Genomic DNA, 11,607 nt, shown 5'->3' with positions numbered 1-11,607 from the left:
TCACACAAACACTCACACACACACAAACACTCACATACACACTCTCACACTCACACAAACACTCTCACACACACTCTCACACACACACTCACACTCACACAAACACTCTCACATACACACTCTCACACTCACACAAACACTCTCACACACACTCTCACACAAACACACACACACACTCTCTCTCTCTCTCTCTCTCTCACACACACTCTCTCTCTCTCTCTCTCTCTCACACACACTCTCTCTCTCTCTCTCTCTCTCACACACACTCTCTCTCTCTCTCTCTCTCTCACACACACTCTCTCTCTCTCTCTCTCTCTCACACACACTCTCTCTCTCTCTCTCTCTCTCACACACACTCTCTCTCTCTCTCTCTCTCTCACACACACACACACACACACACGCACACTCTCACATACACACTCTCACACTCACACAAACACTCTCACACACACTCTCACACAAACACTCTCACACACACTCTCACTCACACACACACTCTCACATACACAAACACTCTCACACAAACACTCTCACACAAACACACACTCTCACACAAACACACACTCTCACATACACACTCACACTCACACAAACACTCTCACACACACAAACACTCTCACATACACACTCTCACACACAAACACTCTCACACAAACACACTCTCACATACACACTCTCACACTCACACAAACACTCACACAAACACACACTCTCACATACACACTCTCACACTCACACAAACACTCTCACACACACACTCTCACACACACACTCTCACATACACACTCTCACACTCACACACTCTCACACACACTCTCACACTCACACAAACACACTCTCACACACTCTCTCACACACACGAGAGAGAGAGAGAGCGAGAAAGAGAAAGAGAATATCTCACAACAGCATCATATTTCATGATCCGTTTCATCCCCAAATCAAATATATAGAATTTATTTATTAAATATTTTGCATATAGGAAGCGAGGCCTGTTAAAAGATTTTTGCAGTTACTTTATTTTAATAGATAAAATTAATTAATTATTTTAATAATTAATAATAATTTAATGAACATTTAATGAATACTGTATTTGTAATTACAAAGACATTCATTATTTGGCCATTTTTATTGCATTTATAAAAAGTTGATATACTAAATTTTATTTAAATCATCAAAGTCAGTACAACAAATATTATATAAGCTATACAGTTAAAATATAGAATTATTTTTCACATTACATTACTGACATTGATGCACATTTTTATATTATAAAACAGAAGGAAATGTGGTTAAAATTAACTTATCATAAAAATAATCAATTAGTATTAAGTATTGTTACGTAAAAATATGAAAATTTAAATAAATATAAATTGAAATATTAGATGAAAAACAACAAAAACTGTTGAAATAACTGAAATAAAATTGTAGAAGTTGAAGTACTAAAATTACTCAAAGTAAAACTGAAATAAATATAGACTTAAGCTAAACAGAAATAATATACATAAAATATATTTGATAAATATTTTATTATATATATTGTTTTGGCCGCGGAAACATGGTAGCGGGCTTTGTCTTTAACACACTTCATTCCACGAAAGGTTTATTCCTTCTTCTGGTCTATTTGTAAAATTATGTATTTATATTGACCAACAAAAAACATTAAAATTAAGATAAAAATTATTCTAAAAGAAACTCGTTCCAAAACAGGGATTCTCCAAACTAAAACGTATGAAGTGGTCAAAAAATTATGCCCGACCCACTTCCTTCCTTCCGGCGTACTGCCGTCCGATTTACCACGCCCTTATAACGTTTACATTTACTCTACATATGTAGAGTTTGGTTCCAAAACGCGATAAACGCCTTTTTTTTTTAAAATGGAGTTTCCGCCAAAATCAGTATTGTATCTGGTCGGTATTGAAAAGTACATTTTTAATTTTACGCAAAATGTGATATCCGCCGAGTTATTCTGTCATGTTTTCTCCCTTTTTTTCCAAACCGCAACAAACGCCAGTCTCCCTTCTCTGCAGAATGCCATATATTCGCTCACCCAATCACAGCACACCATTCCACGCACTCTAGACAGTAATGGCGGCGCTTTGAATACACCCGGCATCCTAGTTTTCCTCATCTATTTTGTACTTTGTGATCAACAAACAAACAAAAAAATTAGGGCTGCACGATAAATCGCATGTGATTGTCATGCGCATCTCGTCAGTAAAGCCGGTTCTGTGATTAATAGTAAATCTCCATCACGTGCTTTCAGATGGAGCAGCATTTAATACACAGAGCCGTAGATCACTGCTATATCGCGTTCATAATCGCAGATGAGTCGCATTCGATTATGAACGCGATATTGCATAGCTTGTCAGTGTAAGTGTTTTTTTATTTATGCCATTTATGTTTTTGTTAATACAGCATATAGCACTAGTCAGCTAAATGAATGAAACATGGTCTTACAGCGTTCTGGGATCTGAACTCTTTTAATGTCTATACTGTCTAGTGTAAACCTTTAGAAGAGTGTGGCATATTTCGAGCGTAAACGGCGAGGGAACTCACTGGGGTTTGGAACAGACCTATAATGTTCATTGGGAATTGTGATGACAAGACAATATTTTCTGAAGATTTTCACACATATTGTGCAAACTAGGTCATCTGAGAGAGAGCGAGAGAGAGAGCGCGAGAGAGAGGAGGTTCCCCACAGACATAATCAAGGGGAAGTGGAGATTAATGCATTTTCTAAAAAAGGCTCTCCTGAAATAGATTCATAGTAAGCAGGTGAACTGAGTGAATCTCAGCTGTATGAACAGGTAAGTGTGTGTTTGATTTTCTATTAGGTTTGTTGTTTTTTATTATCACCGTTTGTCCACACTGAAGAAATTATACAGTATTTACAGGTGCATCTCAATAAATTAGAATGTCATGGAAAAGTTCATTTATTTCAGTAATTCAACTCAAATTGTGAAACTCATGTATTAAATAAATTCAGTGCACACAGACTGACGTAGTTTAAGTCTTTGGTTCTTTTAATTGTGATGATTTTGGCTCACATTTAACAAAAACCCACCAATTCACTATCTCAACAAATTAGAATACTTCATAAGACCAATAAAAAAAAAAATTTTAGTGAATTGTTGGCCTTCTGGAAAGTATGTTCATTTACTGTACATGTACTCAATACTTGGTTATTAGGCATGGGCCGATTACCGGTTTCAAGGTATACTGCGATTTAAAAATGTCACATTTCAAAACCGCTAATATTTTCCGTTATACCGTTCCTGCTGTTTTTCATGTCTCCTCAAAGACTGAAAGTGTAGGAATCCCTCAGGTTGAGTGCAGTGTAGATAGTAACATGACCCTCCTCCTGTTGGTGTGAGCGAGCGGTCAGTCACGTGTGTGTAGGATGGCCGAACTTAAGGAGCTTCCCCAAGAACTTACGCGATTGGCAACCGGCCAATTTTTGTCTTATTGCAAGCAACTCGTCTCTGTTCTGGACTTGCACAAACTGTGTTGCAATGCAATCGTTTTCACAAAAAAAATAAAAAAAAAAAAAAAATATATATATTATATATATATATATATATATATATATATATATATATATATATATATATATATATATATATATATATATATATATATATTAGGCATGGGCCGATTACCGGTTTCAAGGTATACTGCGATTTAAAAATGTCACATTTCAAAACCGCTAATATTTTCCGTTATACCGTTCCTGCTGTTTTTCATGTCTCCTCAAAGACTGAAAGTGTAGGAATCCCTCAGGTTGAGTGCAGTGTAGATAGTAACATGACCCTCCTCCTGTTGGTGTGAGCGAGCGGTCAGTCACGTGTGTGTAGGATGGCCGAACTTAAGGAGCTTCCCCAAGAACTTACGCGATTGGCAACCGGCCAATTTTTGTCTTATTGCAAGCAACTCGTCTCTGTTCTGGACTTGCACAAACTGTGTTGCAATGCAATCGTTTTCCAAAATGTAATTTATGTGAAAATATGAAGTCTGTAAACGCCCGTTAACACAGGCCCAGAGACGTTGAAGATGGCGGGCCGCCCCCCTAATATAATGGCAGGGGAAACACTGTTTTATAAGGCATTTTTTATTTGACTGCTCAAAGTTATGTTTGCGTCCACACTGGTAGTAGCTACAGTCACACAGGTTCATCCATGATGTTTTCCAATTTATTATGTTTTCCAATACAGAGGTATTCAAACATGAACACATTTGTCCTAGAAAACACCCTAAAAACAGGAAAGCATGCTTGTTGATCATCACAAGCACCAATATGAACTCTTTACTATTATAGTATTTAGTATATTGTGAATTATTTATTTTTTTTCCAGTTTTAATTTTAATTTCAGTTGAAGTTTTAGTCAGCCAAGTGCTTTTTACCTGTTTTTTTTATTATTAATTTTAGCGCAAAACATATCAGCTTAACCTTATTTTAAACTCATAAACTTCAGCTTAAAATTATATTTTTTTTCAGTTTCAACATTTCACTACATGAAACATTTGCAACAGTTCTCTTTTTTAAGTTTTTCAATCTAATATTTCGATTTTATTTTATATGAGCTTTATTTAACAAAAAAAAATATATTTCCATTTTTAAATAGTTTTAGTTAACAGTAATGACTGTGGAAACCACAAAGAGCAAAGAGAGGTGACTAATGGGAACACCACGAAAAACTAAATGCATCAAAACTTAATAATAATAATAATAACTACCAAAAAAAGAACACAATAACCCACAGACTGAAACACGTAACATAATATTTTGGAAAAACAATTGCAACAACCTACATGTGTGTGTGTGTGTGTGTGTGTGTGTGTGAGTGTTTAATTTAGAGAATTAAAATTCATTAATTAAAATAAATAAATACTACTACTACTAATTATTATTATTATTAAGCTGCAGAACATCCAAACCCTTCCATACTGTGGCTTCTCCTCCATTCAACACTGTCTTTTTCTCTTCCTTCCATTTTTCCCCCTCATCTCCTTCTTGATGTGCTAGTGGGTCCGGCCCCTCAGCTATCCAGCCATGACACCGTTGCCATGACTACGCTCCACCTCTCTCCGCCTGCATCTCTATCTCACCCCTCACACGTTTTCTGACACTGATGCAAGCTGACGGCTACACAGAGAAGCTTCTTGACTCTGTATGTGTGTATGTGGCACAGCAGGTATGCTAGAAACACCATTTAACAATTACAAAACACCCTGAGTCACACACACTTCCTGTCAGCTCATGAATTATTCATTTGGACTTCAGTCTGTTCAGTTGTACCCTGGCTGACACACAAACACACGTGTACACACAGATGCTTGTATACGACACTGATCTAAAGCTTCGGCGAAACCACTCTGCGCTATTGAATGAAAGAGAGATTCAGCAGGACACCACAGCATCCATATTAATACACAAAGCACAGCTGCTTTTGAAGGTTAAGTGTGTAAAATTTCTCCATGTTAAAATGTTTTCTCCTATCCCATTTTAAACTGCAAAGACATCTGACTGATTATTCAGTACTGGGACGGAAAAATGCTAGAGGGGCGTATGTATGGCTCGACAACAAATAAAGTGTCAACAATAAAAAGGAAAATCTGTAGCACTTTATTTTATAGTCCTGTTCCACATGTGCATACTATGTACAGTAGTTACAATAACTGGGAAATAACTAGGTACTAACCCTAAACCTAACCTTAACCCACGTAGTTCCCTTATATTACCTGGCCAGTACTAGGTAAGTACATGCAAGAGCACATACTGTAAAATAAAGTGCAACCGAGAAATCTTCTAAAAACTGTTTAAAGCACGTGCCAATTTCTCAGAAATTTTATCTTTGTGTGTATGGTTTGTATACTCTGTCAGGTTTTTTTTTTTAAACCACTTACAACATTTTTAACAACATTTTAATGATGTGGCGTAACACCTTGAATACATCTTATTTATTTATTAAATTTTTTTTTAAAATATAGTTTTCAGTGTAAAATATATTTTATACAAATCGTTAATTTATAATTAAAAATAATTGTAATCATTTATTTATTTTAATATTTAATTTTATGACTTGAAAAATATAATGTGCTGCAACTATCAAGTAAAAAGTAATAAAACATCTTCCTTAGACCTTGAATGAATATGTAAAAATAATTATAAAAAAAAATAAAAATAGTTGACAAATATTTTTAAAGGTAAAAGGTATTTTATACAAATGATGAATATCATAACGTTTTTTAGTTACAACACAAGACATTTTACAGCCTGAACTAACTAAACTTTATCTTCAATAAATAAAATATTATTGTATTTTAGATAAAATACATTTATTTATTTAAGAGACTAACTGACACAGTTATTACCAAAAATATGTTTAGAAAAAACCTCATATGAAAATATAAATGAAACATCAATTAAAATGTATCATAGTTTAAACTTATATTAAATGCAAATAGAGTGCTTTAATGCCCCATTAAGCAGGACGCAAATACATCTCTGTACGTAATTTCATAATTACTTCTATTGTCTTTGAAATATGGTGTAGAAGTGTACTGCTGAATGTATAGACAAGCATTTATGTTAAACCAATTTATGTTAAATATAACACCTTTTCCCGCCTGTTATTCACTATGAGTTTGGGACACCAGTTAGAAATTCATCATTACTTTTTGCAATTCACAAAAACTACACATTTCAGCTTGAACAGTCATAATAAAATGCTCTCACACTCAAACGCACAGCACAAAACAAGTGGACAAACTCATCAGATACACTGAGACAATCACGGCAGTCTGTCAGTGGTCAGACGTCTTTAGAAATATACACGCTTTCACACATATACAGCATATGTGTGCTTATATAAGCCACATCATTACAAACACGAGGAAAGAGTGAAGCGACACACTGTCCCGACAGAAACCAGACAAACCCAGGCGTGGCGTACGGAGGCAAAGCGTGCAGGTCAGAGGTCATGGGTACACACCTTGGCATTAATATAGGGGTCAAATGGGCCACAGCGTTTGAACTCAGTGTGGTCTAGAGCGCTCTGGGAGAGGGGAGAGAACAGGAAGGAGATGTGTTCAGCCTCACACACACACACACACACACTGAACAACTCACTGTTAAAGGGATAGTTCACCCAAAAATGATAATTCTGTCATTAATTACTCACCCTCATGTCGCTTCAAACCCGTAAGACGTTCATCTTCGGAACACAAATTAAGATTTTTTTGATGGAATCTGAGAGCTCTCTGACCCTCCCATAGACAGCAATGCAACTGAAATGTTCCCAAGTCCAGAAACGTAGCAAGGAGATCTGTAAAATAATCCATGTGACATCAGGGGTTCAACCGTAATATTACAAAGCTATGAGAATATTTTTTGTGTGCAAAAGAAAAAAAAAACCACTTTATTCAACAATTCGTCTCCTCCGTGTGACCCAGCCAGCGCCATTTTGGAGAGTATCAGCTGGACGTAAACAGCGTAAGCTGTTCTGTGTCAGCTGCGTCACACGGATACGCGGTTTCCGTTCAGATCAAATCACAACAACGTAGGAAACAGATCCGGCGTGAAGCAGCTGACACAGAACAGCGTACGCTGTTTACATCCAGCGGATATTCTCCAAAATGGCGCTGCAGGGTCACGCGGAGGAGACGAATTGTTGAATAAAGTCGTTTTGTTTTTCTTTTGCACACAAAAAACATTCTCGTAGCTTCGTATAATTGCGGTTGAACCTCTGATGTCACATGGATTATTTTACAGATCTCCTTGCTACATTTCTGGACTTGGGAACATTTCAGTTGCATTGCTGTCTATAGAGTGTCAGACAGCTCTCAGATTCCATCAAAAATGTCTTAATTTATGTTCTGAAGATGAACGAAGGCCTTACGGGTTTGAAACGACATGAGGATGAGTAATTAATGACAGAATTATCATTTTTGGGTGAACTATCCCTTTAATGAAAGACATGATCAAACAGGCAAAAGAAACCAGAGGCTGGCTTACAGTCCGTCAAATGATAAATGTTACATGAATGAATATTTGCGCTGCTGAAAGGCAAAAAAGTTCACAGTTGTGAGGAAAAACAGCTATAATTAATGAAAATCTGAAACATTTGAAAATGAAATTGACCATTGTGTGTCAATTTGACCAATTAAACGAAGAAGAATAAACCAGCCTTACGAAATGACATAAAGCTATCATACGAGTCCAAAATCTGTACAATTAATTCATAATTAACTGATGATGATGATGATCATTTCTTTTGGCTGCCGTTTCATTTCATTTTGAGACATTTCATGCTATAATAAATCAAGCAATAACAGAGATGTGAAATGAAAACGCGATTATTATGTTGCTGAATAATATTGAGTGCATCACTGCTGAATAATAAATGCACGAAAGCCTCTCCAAATTATGCAAAACGAGAATATTAGCAGACAGGCCGCTTCCGTTTTCCTCTGGGGACATTTAAGACAATGCAACCCACCCCTGTACAATAACAGACAAGTACAGGTGCACATGAATATTCAGCTTCGTTTGGTGAAAGATGTGACAGTGCTGGAAATAAACAGGCGGCGGATTCACAACAGGATGGCAAGTGAGAGCAGAAAACGCTTTCCTAACGTCAGACTGAAGCTAGTCCTGACACAATAAACATCCTCAACAATCTGTGACTTTCCTACAGGTAAATACTGTTTACATTGACTGTTGTTTAAATGTATGATAAATTGAACTTTGTGGGGGGTGGAAATACATATTATATGTTTGGTATGGAATACTAGTATAGGAATAACTTAGCCTTGTGAAAAATAAGTACTCCTTTAAAAAGAGCACTTATTACAGAAACAATATAATTGAAAAGCATATAACGAATATAATGAATGAAGTGTAAAATGAATGGAATGTTTTGGACTCTTAATTGTATGTTAAGTGCAATTAAACGTAAATGATATCAACTCAATTTAGATTAAAAGCAATCAGTCGTACTTAAAGGGATAGTTCACCCAAAAATGAATATTACCCCATGATTTACTCATGCTCAAGTAGAGGTCTGCAACCCAATACTTTCGGGTTTTGGTTCAGGTTCGGGCTAATGTTTAATGAATAGCTTCGGGTTCGGGTTAATATTTAATGAATAGCTTCGGGTTCGGGCTAATGTTTAATGAATAGCTTCGGGTTCGGGTCGGGTTCGGGCTAATGTTTAATGAATAGCTTCGCGCTAATGTTGAATGAATAGCTTCGGGTTTGGGCTAATGTTGAATGAATAGCTTCGGGTTCGGGTTAATGTTTAATGAATAGCTTCGGGTTCGGGTCGGGGTCAGGCTAATGTTTAATGAATAGCTTCGGGTTCGGGTCGGGGTCAGGCTAATGTTTAATGAATAGCTTCGGGTTCGGGTCGGGGTCAGGCTAATGTTTAATGAATAGCTTCGGGTTCGGGTCGGGGTCAGGCTAATGTTTAATGAATAGCTTCGGGTTCGGGTCGGGGTCAGGCTAATGTTTAATGAATAGCTTCGGGTTCGGGTCGGGGTCAGGCTAATGTTTAATGAATAGCTTCGGGTTCGGGTCGGGGTCAGGCTAATGTTTAATGAATAGCTTCGGGTTCGGGTCGGGGTCAGGCTAATGTTTAATGAATAGCTTCGGGTTCGGGTCGGGGTCAGGCTAATGTTTAATGAATAGCTTCGGGTTCGGGTCGGGGTCAGGCTAATGTTTAATGAATAGCTTCGGGTTCGGGTCGGGGTCAGGCTAATGTTTAATGAATAGCTTCGGGTTCGGGTCGGGGTCAGGCTAATGTTTAATGAATAGCTTCGGGTTCGGGTCGGGGTCAGGCTAATGTTTAATGAATAGCTTCGGGTTCGGGTCGGGGTCAGGCTAATGTTTAATGAATAGCTTCGGGTTCGGGTCGGGGTCAGGCTAATGTTTAATGAATAGCTTCGGGTTCGGGTCGGGGTCAGGCTAATGTTTAATGAATAGCTTCGGGTTCGGGTCGGGGTCAGGCTAATGTTTAATGAATAGCTTCGGGTTCGGGTCGGGGTCAGGCTAATGTTTAATGAATAGCTTCGGGTTCGGGTCGGGGTCAGGCTAATGTTTAATGAATAGCTTCGGGTTCGGGTCGGGGTCAGGCTAATGTTTAATGAATAGCTTCGGGTTCGGGTCGGGGTCAGGCTAATGTTTAATGAATAGCTTCGGGTTCGGGTCGGGGTCAGGCTAATGTTTAATGAATAGCTTCGGGTTCGGGTCGGGGTCAGGCTAATGTTTAATGAATAGCTTCGGGTTCGGGTCGGGGTCAGGCTAATGTTTAATGAATAGCTTCGGGTTCGGGTCGGGGTCAGGCTAATGTTTAATGAATAGCTTCGGGTTCGGGTCGGGGTCAGGCTAATGTTTAATGAATAGCTTCGGGTTCGGGTCGGGGTCAGGCTAATGTTTAATGAATAGCTTCGGGTTCGGGTCGGGGTCAGGCTAATGTTTAATGAATAGCTTCGGGTTCGGGTCGGGGTCAGGCTAATGTTTAATGAATAGCTTCGGGTTCGGGTCGGGGTCAGGCTAATGTTTAATGAATAGCTTCGGGTTCGGGTCGGGGTCAGGCTAATGTTTAATGAATAGCTTCGGGTTCGGGTCGGGGTCAGGCTAATGTTTAATGAATAGCTTCGGGTTCGGGTCGGGGTCAGGCTAATGTTTAATGAATAGCTTCGGGTTCGGGTCGGGGTCAGGCTAATGTTTAATGAATAGCTTCGGGTTCGGGTCGGGGTCAGGCTAATGTTTAATGAATAGCTTCGGGTTCGGGTCGGGGTCAGGCTAATGTTTAATGAATAGCTTCGGGTTCGGGTCGGGGTCAGGCTAATGTTTAATGAATAGCTTCGGGTTCGGGTCGGGGTCAGGCTAATGTTTAATGAATAGCTTCGGGTTCGGGTCGGGGTCAGGCTAATGTTTAATGAATAGCTTCGGGTTCGGGTCGGGGTCAGGCTAATGTTTAATGAATAGCTTCGGGTTCGGGTCGGGGTCAGGCTAATGTTTAATGAATAGCTTCGGGTTCGGGTCGGGGTCAGGCTAATGTTTAATGAATAGCTTCGGGTTCGGGTCGGGGTCAGGCTAATGTTTAATGAATAGCTTCGGGTTCGGGTCGGGGTCAGGCTAATGTTTAATGAATAGCTTCGGGTTCGGGTCGGGGTCAGGCTAATGTTTAATGAATAGCTTCGGGTTCGGGTCGGGGTCAGGCTAATGTTTAATGAATAGCTTCGGGTTCGGGTCGGGGTCAGGCTAATGTTTAATGAATAGCTTCGGGTTCGGGTCGGGGTCAGGCTAATGTTTAATGAATAGCTTCGGGTTCGGGTCGGGGTCAGGCTAATGTTTAATGAATAGCTTCGGGTTCGGGTCGGGTTCGGGCTAATGTTTAATGAATAGCTTCGGATTCGGGTTAATGTTTAATGAATAGCTTCGGGTTCGGGCTAATGTTTAATGAATAGCTTTAGGTTCGGGTCGGGTTCAGGCTAATGTTTAACGAATAGCTTCGGGTTCGGGTCGGATTCGGGTCGGATTCGGGTTAATGCTTAATGAATAGCTTCGGGTTCGGGTCGGATTCGGGTTAATGTTTAATGTAT

At 38.8% G+C, this 11,607-nt stretch overlaps 1 protein-coding gene across 4 annotated transcripts in view; it reads right to left on the bottom strand.

Annotated features, from left to right (window-relative positions):
* The window catches only part of LOC107554220 (ankyrin repeat and SAM domain-containing protein 1A), a 126,480-nt gene that overhangs the window by 78,067 nt on the left and 36,806 nt on the right, over positions 1-11,607 (bottom strand). For 3 of the 4 annotated variants that reach the window (XM_016236664.1, XM_016236667.1, XM_016236665.1), the window contains exon 4: positions 6,993-7,055. The exons of the other annotated variant lie outside the window; for it this stretch is intronic. In XM_016236664.1, coding sequence (XP_016092150.1) covers positions 6,993-7,055 — 63 coding nt within the window. The remainder of the gene's footprint in view (positions 1-6,992; positions 7,056-11,607) is intronic. 4 annotated transcript variants of the gene reach the window in all.

Source organism: Sinocyclocheilus grahami, unplaced genomic scaffold (genome assembly GCF_001515645.1).
Source record: "Sinocyclocheilus grahami isolate Dianchi unplaced genomic scaffold, SAMN03320097.WGS_v1.1 scaffold494.1, whole genome shotgun sequence".
Lineage (NCBI taxonomy): Eukaryota > Metazoa > Chordata > Actinopteri > Cypriniformes > Cyprinidae > Sinocyclocheilus > Sinocyclocheilus grahami.
This window is presented reverse-complemented; position numbering and strand designations above follow the sequence as displayed.